At 50.5% G+C, this 25,199-nt stretch overlaps 1 protein-coding gene across 1 annotated transcript in view; it reads right to left on the reverse strand.

Moving 5' to 3' along the window:
* The window catches only part of LOC128697081 (solute carrier family 35 member F3), a 206,575-nt gene that overhangs the window by 35,721 nt on the left and 145,655 nt on the right, over positions 1-25,199 (reverse strand). The window contains exons 4-5 of the mRNA XM_070095178.1: positions 5,061-5,216; positions 4,539-4,710 (exon numbers count right to left, since the gene is read on the reverse strand). Coding sequence (XP_069951279.1) covers positions 4,539-4,710; positions 5,061-5,216 — 328 coding nt within the window. The remainder of the gene's footprint in view (positions 1-4,538; positions 4,711-5,060; positions 5,217-25,199) is intronic.

Raw genomic sequence — 25,199 nt, forward strand, 5'->3', positions numbered from 1 at the left:
GCCACGCCCCTTACCTCCCAGCCTCGCCCGGTACCTCCCAGCCACGCCCTGTACCTCCCAGCCACGCCCCGTACCTCCCAGCCATGCCCCGCACCTTCCAGCCACGCCCCGTACCTCCCAGCCACGCCCAATCCCTCCTAGCAAGGCCCAGCACAACACCCAGCACCTGCGCCCTCTCATTGAATTCCCAGAAATCTGCAGATGTAAAGACCTTTCTGCCCGTGGCTCTGCCTGTGTATGCTCATCTATTTCTGGTTGCAGGGGTCGAGGCTCAGCTCCTGGCACCGCCTCCTAATTTGCATTTTGCCGGATTTAATCTCTCCTAGTCTCTTGGGCCATATCATACCTTTTCTTTAAGTATATATGGAGGCTGTCTCCACTCCTACGTCAGGCAGGTCATTCCACTTTCTAACCACCCGTGGCTGAAGAAATACTTCCTGATATCCCTGTGACTAATCTGTGTCTTTAGCTTCCAACTGTGCCCCCCCCCACTGCCTGCTTTCCGCCTCTCCAATATTCTATCTATATCTACCCTATGATTTCCTCTGAGTATTTTGTATGCTGCTATCATATCTCCCTTGGTTCTTCTGTCCTCCAGTGACGATGGATTGATCACGGTTAACCTCGTTGCTTACGCACTTTCTCCAACTTTTTAACGTGTTTTGTTAGATGTGGGTTGTATGGCGGTAGTGCGTACTCGAAGATGGTCCTGACATATGTTTTATAAAGTGCTGGAAATGACTTTTCTGATGACTGACAGCGACTCTTAGACTGTCAGACGAGTGTTGCCTACAGAGGTGATTTCAACAGATACGTGCCCTGGGCGATATGTTCGGCACAATGCTCACCCCCAGCTCTTTCTTCTTGAGTAAATTTATTCAGGTACAGGAACACATAAGTACAGCTACATAAATTATCATACATAGCATATGGTTGATAATTCGTGAATAACTCCCTAAAAAAGTCAGATAAAGTGACTTACTTCCACTAGCTTCTGACCCCGAGAGTGTACTCTCTCTCCGGTCTTCTCGCGCCTTCCACAGAATACCATTGTTTCTGAAGACCTTATACCAGTGAGGCGACATAGCAGTAATCTCCCGACGTTTACATTTTAACGTCACAGTAACTTATCTGAAGATGCTGGAGTCTCAGTATATATCAACGCTTAATATAAAGTATGGCATGGATTGCTGGACGCTAGTTCCTGGACCCATGACAACTGTTCTGACACCTGTTAAAGAACATTTTGGTTATTCTCATCTAAGGGACGATCCCTTGAAGAGATTATATACAGCATGTAGCTATGTTGGAGTCATGTAGCTATGTTGGACTCATGTAACTATGTTGGACTCATGCAGCTATGATGGACTCATGTAGCTATGTTGGACTCATGTAGCTATGTTGGACTCATGTAACTATGTTGGACTCATGCAGCTATGTTGGACTCATGTAACTATGTTGGACTCATGCAGCTATTTTGGACTCATGTAGCTATGTTGGACTCATGTAGCTATGTTGGGCTCATGCAGCTATGCTGGACTCATGTAGCTATGTTGGACTCATGCAGCTATGATGGACTCATGCAGCTATGCTGGACTCATACAGCTATGTTGGACTCATGCAGCTATGTTGGACTCATGCAGCTATGTTGGACTCATGCAGCTATGCTGGACTCATGCAGCTATGTTGGACTCATGCAGCTATGTTGGACTCATGCAGCTATGTTGAACTCATGCAGCTATGTTGGACTCATGCAGCTATGTTGGACTCATGCAGCTATGTTGACTCATGCAGCTATGTTGGACTCATGCAGCTATGTTGGACTCATACAGCTATGTTGGACTCATGCAGCTATGTTGGACTCATGCAGTTATGTTGGGCTCATGCAGCTATGTTGGACTCATGCAGCTATGTTGGACTCATGCAGCTACGTTGGACTCATGCAGCTGTTGGATTCATGCAACATGTTGGACTCATGCAGCTATTTTGGACTCATGCAGCTATGTTGGACTCATGCAGCTATGTTGAACTCATGCAGCTATGTTGGACTCATGCAGCTATGTTGGACTCATGCAGCTATGTTGGACTCATGCAGCTATGTTGGACTCATGCAGCTATGTTGGACTCATGCAGCTATGTTGGATTCATGAAACTATGTTAGACTCATGTAGCTATGTTGGACTCATGTAGCTATGTTAGACTCATGCAGCTATGTTGGACTCATGCAGCTATGTTAGTTTCATGTAGCTATGTTGGACTCATACAGCTATGTTGGACTCATGCAGCTATGTTGGACTCATGCTGCTATGTTGGACTCATGCAGCTATGTTGGACTCATGCAGCTATGTTGGACTCATGCAGCTAGCTATGTTACTCGTGCAGCTATGTTGGACTCATGCAGCTATGTTGGACTCATGCAGCTATGGACTCATGCAGCTTCGTTGGACTCATGCAGCTATGTTGGACTCATGCAGCTATGTTGGACTCATGCAGCTATGTTGGACTCATGCAGCTATGTTGGACTCATGCAGCTATGTTGGACTCATGCAGCTATGTTGGACTCATGCAGCTATGTTGGACTCATGCAGCTATGTTGGACTCATTCAGCTATGTTGGACTCGTGCAGCTATGTTGGACTCATGCAGCTATGTTGGACTCATGCAGCTATGTTGACTCATGCTGCTATGTTGGACTCATGCAGCTATGTTGGACTCGTGTAGCTATGTTGGACTCGTGCAGCTGTGTTGGACTCGTGCAGCTATGTTGGACTCGTGTAGCTATGTTGGACTCATGGAGCTATGTTGGACTCGTGCAGCTATGTTGGACTCATGCAGCTATGTTGGACTCATGCAGCTATGTTGGACTCATGCAGCTATGTTGGACTCATGCAGCTATGTTGGACTCATGCAGCTATGTTGGACTCATGCAGCTATGTTGGACTCATGCAGCTATGTTGGACTCATGCAGCTATGTTGGACTCATGCAGCTATGTTGGACTCAGCTTCCAGACTCAAATAAGCACATTTTTTCATTTTTTTCTTAATATTTCATATATTAAAAAAAACCATACCAAGTGTACAATAAGATCTCATGAGATCTGTTATTCTGACAATAAAATAATGAGTTTTAAGTCACAATATTTAAATATCAGTGGTAAGCAGGAAATAGTCAGAAAAATCGTAAATTCTGAGGCCTAAAGGATCGTTACACTGGTACGTGTTCAGGCAGAGTGAATGAACAAGGTATTGTTGTCTAATGTACTCGCTAGTGCACTCTTTCTGAGTGCTAAGAATTTTACCATGACTGGGCCGTGTGATGAATGGTTTGAAAAACCGACAAGTTGAAGATTGAGACACTTATCTTCATCATCACAACTGTCAGACACTACAACATCATGGTATCTTGATACAAAGAATTCTTCAACACTTGTCCAACCTCTGGACGAAGATCTACTTCGACTAGTGGATGGTACGGCTATGACCCCGCCTCCGCCTGCTTCGCCTCACCTCGCTACAGTATATAAGCCACGTCTACGGCCCTATGCTGCACTTTCTACAAGATTGATGGACTGAACACATCGACTCCTGGCTGAGGGACTGATTACCTCAAACTCCTCTCCTTACACCTTTTTGCTTTGTATTGGACTGATGAAGCCACTGTGTAGCTTCATCAACAATGCATGTTGTGTTTGGCACTGCATGTTGTGTTTGGCACTGCATGTTGTGTTTGGCATTGCATGTTTTGTCCGGCACTGCATGCTGTGTTTGGCACTGCATGCTGCGTTTGGCACTGCATGCTGTGTTTGGCACTGCATGGAGTGTTGGTAACACAGGTTCACATCCTCTGCTGGTCTAGAATAAGATGTTTGTACTCACTTGTGGCTGCTGAGGCCAGGTTTCTACCAGCGTTCTCGCGGATACTAAAAACACTCGTATCAGTTAAAATAAAAACAGTAAACTTTCTGTATTAAAAATCTCTCTTAAAAATTTCCCCGAGGTCCCTACAGGTACCCTGGTAATCATAAAATTGAGTTCCATGTAAACCCCCAAAAGAAATAATTAAACTAGGAATAGTCAAACACTGTTCTAAAAAATTCACCGAAGTCTCTACAGGCACCTCGGATAAACACAAACTATATTAATTTGCTGGATATTTTTGAAATAATGTTGATGATCTCTGACAATAACACTGACATACTTGGTAATGTTTGTGGCAGATGGTGATCAGCCGTGAGAATAGATGGTGTAAGTGGGTAAGGCTATGGTAAGGAAGATGAAAGAGGAGGAGGAGCATAAGAAAGAGAAGAACAAGGAAGGAGGAAGATGAGGAAGAGCAGAATGAAAAGGGAAGAGGAAAAGAAGGTGCAGAAGGGGGAAAAAAGCAGAAAGGTGAAGAAATAGAAGAAGAGGAAGAGGAGGAGGGGGAGGAGCAGTATGAGGAGGAGGATGAGGAGGAGGAGGAGGAGGAGGAGGAGGAGGAGGAAGAGGAGGAGGAGAAGGAGGAGGAGGAGGAGAAGGAGGACAAAGAGGAAGACTTACCAAAGGTGACTCCACGATCTCTGAAGTTCTGAGCGAGAGTCTTGAGTGTGTGTTTGAGGGAGGACTTGTCTCGCCTCAGACAAGAATGACACACCATGTAGAGAGGAAAGAAGAGACTGGTCCACGTCGTGCAGAACCACGTCGTGAAGAACGCTGCGTCGAACACCTTCACCTGACGGAGATAACGACAAACACTTCAGACAACAGAGGACACAGCAACGGGAAGACGCAACGGGAGGACAGCAGGAGAGCAACGGATGATAGAAAACCACAACTAATAAAAGATTTATTATTATTATTATTATTATTATTATTACTATTATTAGTAGTATCAGAGAGAGATTCGAACAGTGGGCCAGACATGCATCAGGCCCATCAATGCAACAGTGAACCACGTAGCTGACAACACTAAGACCTAACTTAAGATAATGAGAGAGGACTTAAGAGTGTTATGCAGCAGGTGCTGACACAGGTATGCTCTCACCTGCACACCTGGAGAAGACTCATTAAAGCAGGACTCACCTGGACGACAGGCGTGACAGGCAGTGTAGTGTTGGGGTAGGCTGGAGCAGGTGTTCCTGAGACCGACACCTCACGAAGGAACATGTCCTTAATGAGGTGGGTAGCACCTACCCACGACGTGGTGACGCAACACGTCACTATCCACCCAACTACGATCTGTGCAACACGACAACGTAACTATAACAAAGCTTCTTTTTTCAAGACGGATTCCTTGTAAATCACATATTATTTTACGCGAGTAAAATTTCTAACTGTAATATTAAACCCAATAAAGTTGATAAATTAAGCACCATGACTGATATAAATTATTACTTTTCACGTTACTTCCTTGTTTACAAAAGTTCCAGTACATGATTTATGAAGTTTCCTATCTTGTTAATTACGAAGTTAATATGAACATTGCTCTAGGATAACACAAATTAGATTCATTTATAATTAATAAAATTTGGGAAGAATTTGATATATTCGACAAGTTAAAATCATAAAATTTGGATAGAATATAAGCTGAGTCTAACAGGTCCTTGACCATCTCACCCGCATCATCATAAAGGGACGACTTAGGTGTTGTATATATTGTGATGACCTGTTTACTCTGATCTTATTGCATATATATATATATATATATATATATATATATATATATATATATATATATATATATATATATATATATATATATATATATATATATATATATATATATATATATATATACATCAATGCCATTTCTTAATATGTAGAAGACTATGCAATATTATATATGTTATTGTCTTGCTAGGTGCTGTATGAACCACTGGTGTAATAGAGCACCTAGGATGTAAGCTGAGGAACAGAGGTCACGCTCTAAGAAGACTTGAAACTTGAGCTCTAAGACTGGTCGAAGAAGTGGCTGTTCGAGTTTGACCTGAATGTGTGCGAAGCTGCGGTAAATCTGGGAAAAACAGTGTGAGCGCTTGGATGATCCTGGAAGAGGAGTGTGAGGACATGAATGATCCTGGAAGAGGAGTGTGAGCACTGGGATGATCCTGGAAGAGGAGTGTGAGGATATGAATAATCCTGGAAGAAGAGTGTGAGGACATGAATGATCCTGGAAGAGGAAGGTGAACACTTGGATGATCCTGGAAGAGGAGGTTGAACACTTGGATGATCCTGGAAGAGGAGGGTGAACACTTGGATGACCCTGGAAGAGTAGAGTGAGCAACTGGATGATCAAGCAGCCCAAACAAAGCCAGGCAAATCCTGGAAGAAAGAGGCAAAGAAGTGGCTGTTCGAGATTGCTCCAAAGAAGTGCGAAGCTCAGGCATATAGGATGAGGGAGAGAGTGCAGGGAGGCAAGAGAGTGCAGGGAGGCAAGAGAGTGCAGGGAGGCTAGAGAGAGTGCAGGGAGGCAAGAGAGTGCAGGGAGGCAAGAGAGTGCAGGGAGGCTAGAGAGAGTGCAGGGAGGCCAGAGAGAGTGCAGGGAGGCAAAAGAGAGTGCAGGGAGGCCAGAGAGAGTGCAGGGAGGCCAGAGAGAGTGCAGGGAGGCCAGAGAGAGTGCAGGGAGGCCAGAGAGGGTGAAGGGAGGCCAGAGAGAGTGCAGGGAGGCCAGAGAGAGTGCAGGGAGGCCAGAGAGAGTGCAGGGAGGCCAGAGAGAGTACAGGGAGGCCAGAGAGAGTGTAGGGAGGCCAGAGAGAGTGCAGGGAGGCCAAAGAAAGTGCAGGCAGGCCAGAGAAAGTGCAGGGAGGCCAGAGAGAGTGCAGGGAGGCCAGAGAGAGTGCAGGGAGGCCAGAGAGAGTGCAGGGAGGCCAGAGAGAGTGCAGGGAGGCCAGAGAGAGTGCAGGGCCAGAGAGAGTGCAGGGAGGCAAGAGAGGGTGAAGGGAGGCCAGAGAGAGTGCAGGGAGGCCAGCGAGAGTGCAGGGAGGCCAGAGAAAATGAAGAGAGGCCAGAGAGAGTGCAGGGAGGCCAGAGAGAGTGCAGGGAGGCCAGAGAGAGTGCAGGGAGGCCAGAGAGAGTGCAGGGAGGCCAGAGAGAGTGCAGGGAGGCCAGAGAGAGTACAGGGAGGCCAGAGAGAGAGTGCAGGGAGGGAAGAGAGGGTGAAGGGAGGCCAGAGAGAGTGCAGGGTGGCAAGAGAGGGTGAAGGGAGGCCAGAGAGAGTGCAGGGAGGCCAGAGAGAGTGCAGGGAAGACAGAGAGAGTGCAGGGAGGCCAGAGAGATAGTGCAGGGAGGGAAGAGAGGGTGAAAGGAGGCCAGAGAGAGAGTGCAGGGAGGCAAGAGAGGGTGAAGGGAGGCCAGAGAGAGTGCAGGGAGGCCAGAGAGAGTGCAGGGAGGCCAGAGAGAGTGCAGGGAGGCCAGAGAGAGTGCATGGAGGGAAGAGAGAGTGAAGGAAGGCTAGAAAGTGCAGGGAGGCTAGAGAGAGTGCAGGGATGCCAGAGAGAGTGAAGGGAGGCTAGAAAGAGTGCAGGGATGCCAGAGAGAGTGAGTGGAGGCTAGAAAGAGTGCAGGGATGCCAGAGAGAGTGCAGGGAGGCTAGAGAGTGCAGGGAGGCTAGAGAGAGTGAAGGGAGGCTAGAAAGAGTGCAGGGATGCCAGAGAGAGTGCAGAGAGACTAGAGAGTGCAGAGAGGCTAGAGAATGAAGGGAGGCTAGAAAGAGTGCACGGATGCCAGAGAGAGTGAAGGGAGGCTAGAGAGTGAAGGGATGCCACAGAGAGTGAAGGGATGTAAGAGAGAGTGCAGGGAGTCTAGAGAGTGCAGGGAGGCTAGAGAGAGTGAAGGGAGGCTAGAAAGAGTGCAGGGATGCCAGAGAGAGTGAAGGGAGGCTAGAGAGTGCAGGGAGGCCAGAGAGAGTGAAGGGAGGCTAGAGAGAGTGAAGAGAGGTTAGAAAGAGTGCAGGAGGCTAGTGAGAGTGAAGGGAGGTTAGAAAGAGTGCAGGAGGCTAGAGAGAGTGAAGGGAGGCTAGAAAGAGTGCAGGAATGCCAGAGAGAGTGCAGGGAGGCCAGAGAGAGTGCAGGGAGGGAAGAGAGGGTGAAGGGAGGCGAGAGAGAGTGCAGGGAGGCCAGAGAGAGTGCAGGGAGGCCAGAGAGAGAGTGCAGGGAAGCCAGAGAGAGTGCAGGGAGGCCAGAGAGAGAGTGCAGGGAGGCCAGAGAGAGTGCAGGGAGGGCAAGAGAGAGTGAAGGGAGGCTAGAAAGAGTGCAGGGAGTGCTAGAAAGAGTGCAGAGAGAGTACAGATGCCAGAGGGATGCCAGAGAGAGTGAAGGGAGGCTAGAAAGAGTTCAGGGATGCCAGAGAGAGTGAATGGAGGCTAGAAAGAGTGCAGGGATGCCAAAGAGAGTGCAGGGAGACTAGAGAGTGCAGAGAGGCTAGAGAATAAAGGGAGGCTAGAAAGAGTGCACGGATGCCAGAGAGAGTGAAGGGAGGGTAGAGAGTGCAGGGAGGCTAGAGAGTGCAGAGATGCTAGAGAGGGTGAAGGGAGGCCAGAGAGTGAAGGGATGCCACAGAGAGTGAAGGGATGTAAGAGAGAGTGCAGGGAGTCTAGAGAGTGCAGGGAGGCTAGAGAGAGTGAAGGGAGGCTATAAAGAGTGCAGGGATGCCAGAAAGAGTGAAGGGAGGCTACAGAGTGCAGGGAGGCCAGAGAGAGTGAAGGAAGGCTAGAGAGAGTGAAGGGAGGTTAGAAAGAGTGCAGGAGGCTAGAGAGAGTGAAGGGAGGTTAGAAAGAGTGCAGGATGCTAGAAAGAGAGTGAAGGGAGGCTAGAAAGAGTGCAGGGATGCCAGAGAGAGTGCAGGGAGGAAAGAGAGTGAAGGGAGGTTAGAAAGAGTGCAGGGATGCCAGAGAGAGTGCAGGGAGACTAGAGAGAGTGAAGGGAGGTTAGAAATAGTGCAGGAGGCTAGAGAGAGTGAAGGGAGGCTAGAAAAAGTGCATGGATGCCAGAGAGAGTGCAGGGAGGCCAGAGAGAGTGCAGGGATGCCAGAGAGAGTGCAGGGATGCCAGAGAACGTGCAGGGTGGCTAGAGAGAGTGAAGGGAAGCTAGAAAGAGTGCAGGGATGCCAGAGAGAGTGCAGGGAGGCCAGAGAGAGTGCAGGGAGGCCAGAGAGAGAGTGCAGGGAGGGAAGAGAGGGTGAAGGGAGGCCAGATAGAGAGTGCAGGTAGGCAAGAGAGGGTAAAGGGAGGCCAGAGAGAGTGCAGGGAGGCCAGAGAGAGTGCAGGGAGGCCAGAGAGAGTGCAGGGATGCCAGAAAGAGTGCAGGGAGGCCAGAGAGAGAGTGCAGGGAGGGAAGAGAGGGTGAAGGTGCAGGCCAGAGAGAGTGCAGGGAGCAGAGAGAGTGCAGGGAGGCTAGAGAGAGAGTGCAGGGAGGCCAGAGAGAGTGCAGGGAGGCTAGAGAGAGAGTGCAGGGAGGCCAGAGAGAGTGAAGGGAGGCTAGAGAGAGTGAAGGGAGGTTAGAAAGAGTGCAGGAGGCTAGAGAGAGTGAAGGGAGGTTAGAAAGAGTGCAGGAGGCTAGAAAGAGATTGAAGGGAGGCTAGAAAGAGTGCAGAGATGCCAGAGAGAGTGCAGAGAGACTAGAGAGTGCAGAGAGGCTAGAGAATAAAGGGAGGCTAGAAAGAGTGCACGGATGCCAGAGAGAGTGAAGGGAGGCTAGAGAGTGCAGGGAGGCTAGAGAGTGCAGAGATGCTAGAGAGGGTGAAGGGAGGCCAGAGAGTGAAGGGATGCCACAGAGAGTGAAGGGATGTAAGAGAGAGTGCAGGGAGTCTAGAGAGTGCAGGGAGGCTAGAGAGAGTGAAGGGAGGCTAGAGAGTGCAGGGAGGCCAGAGAGAGTGAAGGGAGGCTAGAGAGAGTGAAGGGAGGTTAGAAAGAGTGCAGGAGGCTAGAGAGAGTGAAGGGAGGTTAGAAAGAATGCAGGAGGCTAGAGAGAGTGAAGGGAGGCTAGAAAGAGTGCATGGATGCCAGAGAGAGTGCAGGGAGGCCAGAGAGAGTGAAGGGAGATTAGAAAGAGTGCAGGGATGCCAGAGAGAGTACAGGGAGGCCAGAGAACGTGCAGGGAGGCTAGAGAGAGTGAAGGGAGGCTAGAAAGAGTGCAGGGATGCCAGAGAGAGTGCAGGGAGGCCAGAGAGAGTGCAGGGAGGCCAGAGAGAGAGTGCAGGGAGGGAAGAGAGGGTGAAGGGAGGCCAGAGAGAGAGTGCAGGGAGGCAAGAGAGGGTGAAGGGAGGCCAGAGAGAGTGCAGGGAGGCCAGAGAGAGTGCAGGGATGTAAGAGAACGTGCAGGGAGGCTAGAGAGAGTGAAGGGAGGCTAGAAAGAGTGCAGGGATGCCAGAGAGAGTGAAGGGAGGCTAGAGAGTGCAGGGAGGCCAGAGAGAGTGAAGGGAGGCTAGAGAGAGTGAAGGGAGGTTAGAAAGAGTGCAGGAGGCTAGAGAGAGTGAAGGGAGGTTAGAAAGAGTGCAGGAGGCTAGAAAGAGATTGAAGGGAGGCTAGAAAGAGTGCAGGGATGCCAGAGAGAGTGCAGGGAGGAAAGAGAGAGTGAAGGGAGGTTAGAAAGAGTGCAGGGATGCCAGAGAGAGTGCAGGGAGGCTATAGAGAGTGAAGGGAGGTTAGAAAGAGTGCAGGAGGCTAGAGAGAGTGAAGGGAGGCTAGAAAGAGTGCATGGATGCCAGAGAGAGTGCAGGGAGGCCAGAGAGAGTGAAGGGAGATTAGAAAGAGTGCAGGGATGCCAGAGAGAGTACAGGGAGGCCAGAGAACGTGCAGGGAGGCTAGAGAGAGTGAAGGGAGGCTAGAAAGAGTGCAGGGATGCGAGAGAGAGTGCAGGGAGGCCAGAGAGAGTGCAGGGAGGCCAGAGAGAGAGTGCAGGGAGGGAAGAGAGGGTGAAGGGAGGCCAGAGAGAGTGCAGGGAGGCCAGAGAGAGTGCAGGGATGCCAGAGAACGTGCAGGGAGGCTAGAGAGAGTGAAGGGAGGCTAGAAAGAGTGCAGGGATGCCAGAGAGAGTGCAGGGAGGCCAGAGAGAGTGCAGGAGGCTAGAGAGAGTGCAGGGAGGCTAGAGAGAGTGCAGAGAGGCCAGAAAGAGAGAGTGCAGGGAGGCCAGAGAGAGAGAGAGAGTGCAGGGAGGCTAGAGAGAGTGCAGGTTGGCTAGAGAGAGTGCAGAGAGGCCAAAGAGAGTGCAGTGAGGCCAGAGAGAGTGCAGGAAGACTAGAGATAGTGCAGGGAGGCCTGAGAGAGTGCAGGAAGGCCATAGAGTGTGCAGGGATGCCAGAAAGAGTGCAGGGAGGCCATAGAGAGTGTAGGGAGGCCATGTAGAGTGCACAGAGGCCAGAGAGACTGTGCAGAGGTCAGAGAGAATGCACACAGTGCAGGGAGCACAGTGACAGTGCACAGAGTGCAGGGAGCACAGTGAGAGTGCACAAAGTGCAGGGAGGCCAGAGTGCACAGAGCGCAGGCAGACGAGAGTGCATAGAATGCACAGAGGCCAAAGTGAGTGCACGGAGTGCAAGTAGGCCAGAGAGAGTGCACAGGGTGAAAGTAAAACAGAGAGAGTGCACAGAGTGCAAGCAGACCAGAGAGAGTGCACAGAGTGGAAGCAGGCAAGAGAGTGCAAAGAGTGCAAGCAGACCAGAGAGAGTGCACAGAGTGCAAGCAGGCAAGAGAGTGCAAAGAGTGCAAGCAGACCAGAGAGAGTGCACAGAGTGCAAGCAGGCGAGAGAGAGAGTGAACAGAGTGCAGACAGGCCGGAGAGTGCACTGAGTGCAGGCAGGCCAGATAGAGTGCACAGAGTGCAAGCAGGCCAGAGAGTGCACGGAGTGCAAGCAGGCCAGAGAGACAGATTGCAAAGAGAGAAAGCAGGCCAGAGAGAGAGTGCACAGAGTGCAAGCAGGCCAGAGAAAGAGTGCACAGAGCGCAAGCAGATCAGAGAGTGCACAGAGTGTAAGCAGGCCAGAGAGCGAGTGCACAGAGTGCAATCATGCCAGAGAGAGTGCACAGAGTGCAGTCAGGCCAGAGAGTGCACAGAGTGAAATCAGGGCAGAGAGAGAGTGCAATCAAGCCAGAGATTGCACAGAGTACAATCAGGCCAGAGAGAGTGCACAGAGTGCAATCAGGCCAGAGAGAGAGTGCACAGTGCAATCAGGCCAGAGAGAGAGTGCACAGAGTGCAGTCAGGCCAGAGAGTGCACAGAGTGAAATCAGGCCAGAGAGAGAGTGCAATCAAGCCAGAGATTGCACAGAGTACAATCAGGCCAGAGAGAGTGCACAGAGTGCAATCAGGCCAGAGAGAGAGTGCACAGTGCAATCAGGCCAGAGAGAGAGTGCACAGAGTGCAATCAGGAAAGAGAGAGAGAGTGCACAGAGTGCAATCAGGCCAGAGAGAGAGTGCACAGAGTGCAATCAGGCCAGAGAGAGAGTGCACAAAGTGCAATTAGGCCAGAGAGAGTGCACAGAGTGTAATCAGGCCAGAGAGAGTGCACAGAGTGTAATCAGGCCAGAGAGTGCACAGAGTGCAATCAGGCCAGAGAGAGAGTGCACAGAGTGCAATCAGGCCAGAGAGTGCACAGAGTGCAATCAGGCCAGAGAGAGAGAGTGCACAGAGTGCAATCAGGCCAGAGAGAGAGAGTGCACAGAGTGCAATCAGGCCAGAGAGAGAGTGCACAGAGTGCAATCAGGCCAGAGAGTGCACAGAGTGCAATCAGGCCAGAGAGAGAGAGTGCACAGAGTGCAATCAGGTCAGAGAGTGCACAGAGTGCAATCAGGCCAGAGAGAGAGAGTGCACAGAGTGCAATCAAGCCAGAGAGAGAGTGTACAGAGTGCAATCAGGCCAGAGAGAGAGTGCACAGAGTGCAATCAGGCCAGAGAGTGCACAGAGTGCAATCAGGCCAGAGAGAGAGTGCACTGAGTGCAATCAGGCCAGAGAGAGAGTGCACAGAGTGCTATCAGGCCAAAGAGAGAGTGCACAGAGTGCAATCAGACCAGAGAGAGAGTGCACAGAGTGCAATCAGGCTTGAGAGAGAGTGCACAGAGTGCAATCAGGCTTGAGAGAGAGTGCACAGAGTGCAATTAGGCCATAGAGTGCACAGAGTGCAATCAGGCCAGAGAGAGAGTGCACAGAGTGAAATCAGGCCAGAGAGAGAGTGCACAGAGTGCAATTAGGCCAGAGAGAGAGTGCAAAGAGTGTAATCAGGCCAGAGAGACAGTGCACAGAGTGCAATCAGGCCAGAGAGAGAGTGCACAGAGTGCAATCAGGCCAGAGAGAGAGCGAGTGCACAGAGTGCAATCAGGCCAGAGAGAGAGAGTGCACAGAGTGCAATCAAGTCAAAGAGTGCAGAGTGCAATCAGGCCAGAGAGTGCAGAGTGCAATCAGGCCAGAGAGAGAGTGCACAGAATGCAATCAGGCCAGAGAGAGTGCACAGAGTGCAATTAGGCCGGAGAGAGTGCACAGAGTGCAATCAGGCCAGAGAGAGTGCACAGAGTGCAATCAGGCCAGAGAGAGAGAGTGCACAGAGTGCAATCAGGCCAGAGAGAGAGTGCACAGAGTGCAATCGGGTCAGAGAGAGAGTGCACAGAGTGCAATCAGGCCAGAGAGAGAGAGTGCACAGAGTGCAATCAGGCCAGAGAGAGAGTGCACAGAGTGCAATTAGGCCGGAGAGAGTGCACAGAGTACAATCAGGCCAGAGAGAGTGCACAGAGTGCAATCAGGCCAGAGAGAGAGAGTGCACAGAGTGCAATCAGGCCAGAGAGAGAGAGTGCACAGAGTGCAATCAGGCCAGAGAGAGAGTGCACAGAGTGCAATTAGGCCGGAGAGAGTGCACAGAATACAATCAGGCCAGAGAGAGTGCACAGAGTGCAATCAGGTCAGAGAGAGAGTGCACAGAGTGCAATCAGGCCAGAGAGAGTGCACAGAGTGCAATCAGGCCAGAGAGAGAGAGTGCACAGAGTGCAATCAGGCCAGAGAGAGAGTGCACAGAGTGCAATCAGGCCAGAGAGAGAGAGTGCACAGAGTGCAATCAGGCCAGAGAGAGAGTGCACAGAGTGCAATCAGGCCAGAGAGAGAGAGTGCACAGAGTGCAATCAGGTCAGAGAGAGAGTGCACAGAGTGCAATCAGTCCAGAGAGAGAGTGCACAGAGTGCAATCAGGCCAGAGAGAGAGTGCAATCAGGTCAGAGAGAGAGTGCACAGAGTGCAATCAGGTCAGAGAGTGCACAGAGTGCAATCAGGTCAGAGAATGCACAGAGTGCAATCAGGCCAGAGAGAGAGTGCACAGAGTGCAATCAGGTCAGAGAGAGAGTGCACAGAGTGCAATCAGGCCAGAGAGAGAGTGCACAGAGTGCAATCAGGCCAGAGAGAGAGTGCACAGAGTGCAATCAGGCCAGAGAGAGAGTGCACAGAGTGCAATCAGGCCAGAGAGAGAGTGCACAGAGTGCAATCAGGCCAGAGAGAGAGTGCACAGAGTGCAATCAGGCCAGAGAGAGAGTGCACAGAGTGCAATCAGGCCAGAGAGAGAGTGCACAGAGTGCAGGGAGACATCCATGATATGCAAAAATCAATGAAAGAGAAGTGGCTGGGAGTGAACAACGCGATGAACAACGCAGTGAACAACGCAGTGAACAACGCAGTGAACAACGCAGTGAACAACACAGTGAACAACACAATGAACAACGCAGTGAACAACACAGTGAACAACGCAGTGAACAACGCAGTGAACAACACAGTGAAGAACGCAGTGAACAACACAGTGAACAACGCAGTGAACAACGCAGTGAACAACACAGTGAGCAACACAGTGAACAACACAGTGAACAACACAGTGAGCAACGCAGTGAACAACGCAGTGAACAACACAGTGAACAACACAGTGAACAGCGCAGTGAACAACACAGTGAACAACACAGTGAACAACACAGTGAACAGCGCAGTGAACAACACAATGAACAACGCAGTGAACAACGCAGTGAACAACGCAGTGAACAACACAGTGAACAACGCAATGAACAACGCAGTGAACAACGCAGTGTACAACGCAGTGAACAACGCGATGAACAACGCAGTGAACAACGCAGTGAACAACGCGATGAACAACGCGATGAACAACGCAGTGAACAACGCGATGAACAACGCAGTGAACAACGCGATGAACAACGCAGTGAACAACGCAATGAACAACACAGTGAACAACGCAGTGAACGCGATGAACAACGCAGTGAACAACGCAGTGAACAACACAGTGAACAACACAGTGAACAACGCAGTGAACAACGCATTGAACAACACAGTGAACAACACAGTGAACAACGCAGTGAACAACACAGTGAACAACACAGTGAACAACACAGTGAACAACACAGTGAACAACACAGTGAACAACACAGTGAACAACGTAGTGACCAACGCAGTGAACGACTCGATGAACAACACAGTGAACAACACAGTGAACAACGCAGTGAACAACACAGTGAACAACACAGTGAACAACGCAGTGAGCAACGCAGTGAACAACACAGTGAACAACACAGTGAACAACACAGTGAACAACACAGTGAACAACGCAGTGAACAACACAGTGAACAACACAGTGAACAACGCAGTGAACAACGCGGTGAACAACACAGTGAACAACACAGTGAACAACACAGTGAACAACACAGTGAGCAACACAGTGAACAACACAGTGAACAACACAGTGAACAACGCAGTGAACAACGCAGTGAACAACACAGTGAACAACACAGTGAACAACACAGTGAACAACACAGTGAACAACGCAGTGAACAACGCGGTGAACAACACAGTTAACAACACAGTGAACAACGCAGTGAACAACGCAGTGAACAACGCAGTGAACAACACAGTGAACAACACAGTGAACAACGCAGTGAACAACACAGTGAACAACGCAGTGAACAACGCAATGAACAACACAGTGAACAACGCAGTGAACAACACAGTGAACAACACAGTGAACAACACAGTGAACAACACAGTGAACAACACAGTGAACAACGCAGTGAACAACGCAGTGAACAACGCAGTGAACAACACAGTGAACAACGCAATGAACAACGCAATGAACAACACAGTGAACGACGCAATGAACAACGCAATGAACAACACAGTGAACAACGCAGTGAACGCGATGAACAACGCAGTGAACAACGCAGTGAACAACGCAGTGAACAACACAGTGAACAACGCAGTGAACAACACAGTGAGCAACACAGTGAGCAACACAGTGAACAACACAGTGAACAACACAGTGAACAACACAATGAACAACGCATTGAACAACGCAGTGAACAACATAGTGAACAACTCAGTGAACAACAGTGAACAACACAATGAACAACGCAGTGAACAACGCAGTGAACAACGCAGTGAACAACACAGTGAACAACACAGTGAACAACACAGTGAACAACGTAGTGACCAACGCAGTGAACGACTCGATGAACAACACAGTGAACAACGCAGTGAAAAGCGCATTGAACAACGCAGTGAACAACGCGATGAACAACACAGTGAACAACGCAGTGAAAAGCGCATTGAACAACGCAGTGAACAACGCAGTGAACAACTCGATGAACAACGCAGTGAACAACGCAGTGAAAAGCGCATTGAACAACGCAGTGAACAACGCAGTGAACTTCGCTTAAGGTGAACACGTTCATATTTGTTCATTTTTAGAGGTGAACACACACATGCATGAACATACATAACAACTGTAACAAGAATGAACAGATGAATGAAGAGAGAGAGAGAGAGAGAGAGAGAGAGAGAGAGAGAGAGAGAGAGAGAGAGAGAGAGAGAGAGAGAGAGAGAGAGAGAGAGAGAGAGAGAGAGAGAGAAGAATTTGGATATTTTCGTGTTAGGTTCAGGTTTAAAGGTGATAGTGGCTTCCGGCAACCCCCTGTCCCCCCGTGGCACCCCAGCCACGGTACAGTGCCAGGGTACAGTGCTAGAGTACAGTGCCAGGGTACGGTGTCAGGGTACAGTGCCAGGGTAAAGTGTCAGAGTACAGTGCCAGCGTACAGTGCCAGGGTACAGTGCCAGAGTACAGTGCCAGGGTACAGTGCCAGGGTACAGTGCCAGAGTACAGTGCCAGGGTACGGTGCCAGGGTACAGTGCCAGCGTACAGTGCCAGGGTACAGTGCCAGAGTACAGTGCCAGGGTACAGTGCCAGAGTACAGTGCCAGGGTACGGTGTCAGGGTACAGTGCCAGGGTAAAGTGTCAGAGTACAGTGCCAGCGTACAGTGCCAGGGTACAGTGCCAGAGTAGTACCATGGTATAGTGCCACAACACAGTGCCACGGTACAGTGTCAGGGTACAGTGCCAGGGTACAGTGCCACGATACAGTGCTAGGGTAGTCATGGTACAGTGCCAAGATACAGTACCACGGTGGAGTATCAGGGTACAGTGCCAGGGTACAATGCAGGATAGTGCCAGGGTACAATACCAGGGTACAGTGTCACGGTACAGTGAAGGGTGCGGTGCCACAGTACAGTGCCACTGTACATTGCCAGTTACAAGGCCACAATGCAGTGCTACTGTACAGTACCACGGTACAGTGCCAGGGTACAATACCACGGTAGAGTACCACGGTAGAGTACCACGGTAGAGTACCACGGTAGAGTACCACGGAAGAGTACCACGGTATGGTACCATGGTACAGTAACACGGTAGAGTAACACGGTAGAGTACCACGGTTCAGTACCATGGTACAGTAACACGGTAGAGTACCACGGTAGAGTACCACGGTAGAGTACCACGGTAGAGTACCACGGTATAGTACCATGGTACAGTAACACGGTAGAGTACCACGGTAGAGTACCACAGTAGAGTACCACGGTAGAGTACCACGGTAGAGTACCACGGTAGAGTACCACGGTAGAGTACCACGGTAGAGTACCACAGTAGAGTACCACAGTAGAGTACCACGGTAGAGTACCACGGTAGAGTACCACGGTAGAGTACCACGGTAGAGTACCACGGTAGAGTACCACGGTAGAGTACCACAGTAGAGTACCACGGTAGAGTACCACGGTAGAGTACCACGGTAGAGTACCACGGTAGAGTACCACGGTAGAGTACCACAGTAGAGTACCACAGTAGAGTACCACGGTAGAGTACCACGGTAGAGTACCACGGTAGAGTACCACGGTAGAGTACCACGGTAGAGTACCACGGTAGAGTACCACAGTAGAGTACCACAGTAGAGTACCACGGTAGAGTACCACGGTAGAGTACCACGGTAGAGTACCACGGTAGAGTACCACAGTAGAATACCACAGTAGAGTACCACGGTAGTGTACCACGGTATAGTAATATGGTACAGTAACACGGTAGAGTACCACGGTTCAGTACCATGGTACAGTAACACAGTAGAGTACCACGGTAGAGTACCACGGTAGAGTACCACGGTAGAGTACCACGGTATAATACCACGGTATAGTACCACGGTGGAGTACCACGGTAGAGTACCACGGTAGTGTACCACGGTATAGTACCACGGTAGAGTACCACGGTAGAGTATCACGGTTCAGCACCACGGTAGCGTACCACGGTAGAGTACCACGGTTCAGTACCACGGTAGAGTACCACGGTAGAGTACCACAGTTCAGTACCACGGTAGCGTACCACGGTAGAGTACCACGGTTCAGTACCACGGTAGAGTACCACGGTAGAGTACCACAGTTCAGTACCACGGTAGAGTACCACGGTAGAGTACCACGGTAGAGTACCACAGTTCAGTACCACGGTAGAGTACCACGGTAGAGTACCACAGTTCAGTACCACGGTAGAGTACCACGGTAGAGTACCACGGTTCAGTACCACGGTAGAGTACCACGGTAGAGTACCACAGTTCAGTACCACGGTAGAGTACCACGGTAGAGTACCACAGTTCAGTACCACGGTAGAGTACCACGGTAGAGTACCACGGTAGAGTACCACAGTTCAGTACCACGGTAGAGTACCACGGTAGAGTACCACGGTTCAGTACCACGGTAGAGTACCACGGTAGAGTACCACGGTAGAGTACCACGGTTCAGTACCACGGTAGAGTACCACGGTAGAGTACCACGGTAGAGTACCACGGTAGAGTACCACGGTAGAGTACCACAGTTCAGTACCACGGTAGAGTACCACGGTAGAGTACCACGGTTCAGTACCACGGTAGAGTACCACGGTAGAGTACCACAGTTCAGTACCACGGTAGAGTACCACGGTAGAGTACCACAGTTCAGTACCACGGTAGAGTACCACGGTAGAGTACCACAGTTCAGTACCACGGTAGAGTACCACGGTAGAGTACCACGGTGCAGTGCCTCACTGCTCCTCCACTGCAACACTATGGACGGGGACCGCTGTGCAACATTGCTGTGTTGACACTCAACACGGGTCGTTGCAACAAACTCAACACGGGTCGTTGCAACAAACTTTCCAAATGTTTAACCTAAAACGTCGCCAAATTCTTGGTTTACACTAGAAAACTTATATATTTTAAACCAGTTTTTATTTTCTGTTTATGAATGGTAGAAAATAACCCACCGGTAAAGACGACGACGACGACGAAGAAGAAGAAGAAGAAGATCTTCCTGAGGTACACTGATGGCACTATCACAATGCTCATATTTGGAGCAAGAATGTTGATATTTGATTCAGATGTGGCACTGTCCTGTGGCTCTGACCCGTGTTACTGCCCTGTTGCACTGTTCTGTGACTCTCTCCAGTGTTACTGCCCCGTGGTGCTCTCCAGTGGCTCTGTCCCGTGTTACTGCCCCGTGGCTCTGTCCCCTGTTACTGCCCCGTGGCACTGTCTTGTGGCTCTGTCCCGTGTTATTGTTCCGTGGCACTGTTCGGTGGAACCGTTCCATAACACTATCCCATGATATTGTCCCGTGGCACTGTCCCTTAGCACTGTTGACAACAGTGAAGGAAACACACATTCCAGAACAGGCTTTTATTGGGACGACGTTTTGCTCTATTTAGTAGCACTACGATCCATACGGATTTAGCGCAGGAGGTGCGATGTACAGTGTGTGCATGCTGAAGGACGGGTGAAGATGTCACAGTCCTGGGGGTTGGAAGTACAGTATCTGCACTCTGAAGGACGGGTGAAGATGTCACAGTCCTGGTGGTTGGAAGTACAGTATCTGCACTCTGAAGGACGGGTGAAGATGTCACAGTCCTGGTGGTTGGAAGTACAGTATCTGCACTCTGAAGGACGGGTGAAGATGTCAGTCCTGGTGGTTGGAAGTACAGTATCTGCACTCTGAAGGACGGGTGAAGATGTCACAGTCCTGGTGGTTGGAAGTACAGTATCTGCACTCTGAAGGACGGGTGAAGATGTCACAGTCCTGGTGGTTGGAAGTACAGTATCTGCACTCTGAAGGACGGGTGAAGATGTCACAGTCCTGGGGGTTGGAAGTACAGTATCTGCACTCTGAAGGACGGGTGAAGATGTCACAGTCCTGGTTGTTGGAAGTACAGTATCTGCACTCTGAAGGACGGGTGAAGATGTCACAGTCCTGGGGGTTGGAAGTACAGTATCTGCACTCTGAAGGACGGGTGAAGATGTCACAGTCCTGGTGGTTGGAAGTACAGTATCTGCACTCTGAAGGACGGGTGAAGATGTCACAGTCCTGGGGGTTGGAAGTACAGTATCTGCACTCTGAAGGACGGGTGAAGATGTCACAGTCCTGGTGGTTGGAAGTACAGTATCTGCACTCTGAAGGACGGGTGAAGATGTCACAGTCCTGGGGGTTGGAAGTACAGTATCTGCACTCTGAAGGACGGGTGAAGATGTCACAGTCCTGGGGGTTGGAAGTACAGTGCCTGTACTCTGAAGGAGGGTCGAGGACGTTACAGTTCAGAGGATCAACACAAGTGTGACGTCAGCACACTTCTGGCAAGACAGTGATTGAATGAATGACAGTGAATGTGTTTTCCTTTCTTTCGAGTCACTCTACCTCGGCGGGAGACGACCGCTGAGTTACAGAAAATAAAAATCGCACTGTGTAAATTTTTGTTAATATTTTTCTCAAGTATAAGCAGCAATCCCTGTATGGGTCGTACATCACATCAGTCGTATAGGGTTGTCTAGATGAGAGGTGGAACCTTCGGTGAGGAAGACAGTCAGAGTGAGTGCGTCAGCTCATTAATGTCGAAAGTGAATTTTGCATGCTCTCTGAGAGCTAGAACAGTATGTTGATGTCTGGTGAATCGTTACAGTTATCTGGAAGTCCTCGTAGAGATGCACCGAGTGATTTGCCCTCGGGTCTTCATGTAACAGGCTTGAATGGCGGGGTCTTCTGCATCGCATGGTTTCTCAGGCGATCAGAAGATGGCTACGGACATAAGTGCAATTTAATGAAAAATAATTTGTTACTCTTTAATTCAGACCAGCGTTGTTGGCAGTAGTTTCAGAGTGTCAGGGACAGTGCTGGAAAACAGTGGCAGAACGGCAGGTTGTGAACAGCGGATCAGGCGGGTAAGTGTGTGTGATTGTTGCTCTGAAAGTCATTGTTCAGGGACCTAGGAAAGCAAAAAGGCCAATATGGCCCTGATAGGAATTAGACATTACCATATAGGAAGGACGATGGGATGTGGAGAGTCATCATATTGGACAACCTGTGATGTATAACCAACGAGGATCTGACATGGCCACAGTGTACATGACAGCAACGAGGATCTGACATGGTCACAGTGTACATGACAGCAACGAGGATCTGACATGGTCACAGTGTACATGACAGCAACGTGCATCTGACATGGCCACAGTGTACAAGACAGCAACGAGGATCTGACATGGGCATAGTGTACAAGACAGAAACGAGGATCTGACATGGCCACGGTGTACATGAGAGCAACGAGGATCTGACATGGCCACAGTGTACATGACAGCAACGAGGATCTGACATGGCCACAGTGTACAAGACAGAAACGAGGATCTGACATGGCCACAGTGTACAAGACAGAAACGAGGATCTGACATGGTCACAGTGTACAAGACAGAAACGAGGATCTGACATGGTCACAGTGTACAAGACAGAAACGAGGATCTGGCATGGCCACAGTGTACAAGACAGAAACGAGGATCTGGCATGGCCACAGTGTACAAGACAGAAACGAGGATCTGACATGGCCACAGTGTACAAGACAGAAACGAGGATCTGACATGGCCACAGTGTACATGAGAGCAACGAGGATCTGACATATAACTCTGACAAATTAGACACATGTGCTACACTTGGGTATCCTTATTGTGGAAACGTTTCGCCACACACTGACTTCATCAGTCCAATACAAAGAAGACTGGTGCAGAACAGATCTAGTTTGATGTAATCAGTCCCTTCGCCTGGATTCGATGCAATCAGTCCATCAGTCTTGATCAGAATGCAACATAGGGACTGATTACCTCAAACTAATTCTGTTCTTCACCATTCTTCTTAGCACTGGACTGATGATACCACTGTGTGGTAAAATGTTTCCACACTAGAGATACCCGAGTAATGCACGTATGTCTAATTTATCAGTTGACGGACTCTAATAGAAGTCTGATTGCTCTGTATAGAGCTTCATCAAATCATGACTTGCTTAAACTCTAAACAGAGCAAAACGTTGTCTCAGTAATATGTAATTCCGAGACGTGTGTCTTGTCATCGTAAGAAATATTCCCATAACAAGAACTGAAGTTCGCAAGATAGAACTGGAGGAGTTCCCGCAGACGATATCTGATCAACCTGCCTGTGTGGGGTGACGGGAGCCGCTGGCAACAATATCCTGCCTGAACATGCGGCCATCAAGGCGGGATTACGAGGGTGATTCCTCGGAAGAGAGTGCAACCCAAGATAAAAGCTAATGAAGCCTTTTGTTGAAGAACATGAAAAGTGAAATATTTTCTGACCTTTTAGAGAGAGAGAGAGAGAGTCTTGGCCTTTTTAAAATGGTGGAGTATCAGTAACTCCCGTGTTTTAATTTCAACTGGGAAAATCAAGAGGAAATCAAGGCTTGATTTGATAGATGCTGTAACAGAGCTAAATGTCTTATTTACCATAAGTCTGTGATCTGTGTTGTTTCTTTATATCATGGATAATGTCTTCCTACCTCCCAGCCACGACTGTCTTCCTACCTCCCAGCCACGACTGTCTTCCTACCTCCCAGCCACGACTGTCTTCCTACCTCCCAGCCACGACTGTCTTCCTACCTCCCAGCCACGACTGTCTTCCTACCTCCCAGCCACGACTGTCTTCCTACCTCCCAGCCACGACTGTCTTCCTACCTCCCAGCTACGATTTGTCTTCCTACCTCCCAGCCACGACTGTCTTCCTACCTCCCAGCCACGACTGTCTTCCTATCTCCCAGCCACGATTTGTCTTCCTACCTCCCAGCCACGACTGTCTTCCTACCTCCCAGCCACGACTGTCTTCCTACCTCCCAGCCACGACTGTCTTCCTACCTCCCAGCCACGACTGTCTTCCTACCTCCCAGCCACGACTGTCTTCCTACCTCGCAGCCACGACTGTCTTCCTACCTCCCAGCCACGACTGTCTTCCTACCTCCCAGCCACGACTGTCTTCCTACCTCCCAGCCACGACTGTCTTCCTACCTCCCAGCCACGACTGTCTTCCTACCTCCCAGCCACGACTGTCTTCCTACCTCCCAGCCACGACTGTCTTCCTACCTCCCAGCCACGATTTGTCTTCCTACCTCCCAGCCACGACTGTCTTCCTACCTCCCAGCCACGACTGTCTTCCTATCTCCCAGCCACGAGTTGTCTTCCTACCTCCCTGCCACGACTGTCTTCCTACCTCCCAGCCACGACTGTCTTCCTACCTCCCAGCCACGACTGTCTTCCTATCTCCCAGCCACGATTTGTCTTCCTACCTCCCAGCCACGACTGTCTTCCTACCTCCCAGCCACGACTGTCTTCCTACCTCCCAGCCACGACTGTCTTCCTACCTCCCAGCCACGACTGTCTTCCTACCTCCCAGCCACGACTGTCTTCCTATCTCCCAGCCACGATTTGTCTTCCTACCTCCCAGCCACGACTGTCTTCCTACCTCCCAGCCACGACTGTCTTCCTACCTCCCAGCCACGACCTGTCTTCCTACCTCCCAGCCACGACTGTCTTCCTACCTCCCAGCCACGACTGTCTTCCTACCTCCCAGCCACGACTGTCTTCCTACCTCCCAGCCACGACTGTCTTCCTATCTCCCAGCCACGATTTGTCTTCCTACCTCCCAGCCACGACTGTCTTCCTACCTCCCAGCCACGACTGTCTTCCTACCTCCCAGCCACGACCTGTCTTCCTACCTCCCAGCCACGACTGTCTTCCTACCTCCCAGCCACGACTGTCTTCCTACCTCCCAGCCACGACTGTCTTCCTACCTCCCAGCCACGACTGTCTTCCTACCTCCCAGCCACGACTGTCTTCCTATCTCCCAGCCACGACCTGTCTTCCTACCTCCCAGCCACGACCTGTCTTCCTACCTCCCAGCCACGACTGTCTTCCTACCTCCCAGCCACGACCTGTCTTCCTACCTCCCAGCCACGACTGTCTTCCTACCTCCCAGCCACGACCTGTCTTCCTACCTCCCAGCCACGACCTGTCTTCCTACCTCCCAGCCACGACTGTCTTCCTACCTCCCAGCCACGACCTGTCTTCCTACCTCCCAGCCACGACTGTCTTCCTACCTCCCAGCCACGACTGTCTTCCTACCTCCCAGCCACGACTGTCTTCCTACCTCCCAGCCACGACTGTCTTCCTATCTCCCAGCCACGACTGTCTTCCTACCTCCCAGCCACGACTGTCTTCCTACCTCCCAGCCACGACTGTCTTCCTATCTCCCAGCCACGACCTGTCTTCCTACCTCCCAGCCACGACCTGTCTTCCTACCTCCCAGCCACGACTGTCTTCCTACCTCCCAGCCACGACCTGTCTTCCTACCTCCCAGCCACGACTGTCTTCCTACCTCCCAGCCACGACTGTCTTCCTACCTCCCAGCCACGACTGTCTTCCTACCTCCCAGCCACGACTGTCTTCCTATCTCCCAGCCACGACCTGTCTTCCTACCTCCCAGCCACGACCTGTCTTCCTACCTCCCAGCCACGACTGTCTTCCTACCTCCCAGCCCCGCCCTGTCTTCCTACCTCCCAGCCACGACTGTAGTCCTACCTCCCAGCCACGACCTGTCTTC

The sequence above is a fragment of the Cherax quadricarinatus genome, chromosome 49 (genome assembly GCF_038502225.1).
Source record: "Cherax quadricarinatus isolate ZL_2023a chromosome 49, ASM3850222v1, whole genome shotgun sequence".
Lineage (NCBI taxonomy): Eukaryota > Metazoa > Arthropoda > Malacostraca > Decapoda > Parastacidae > Cherax > Cherax quadricarinatus.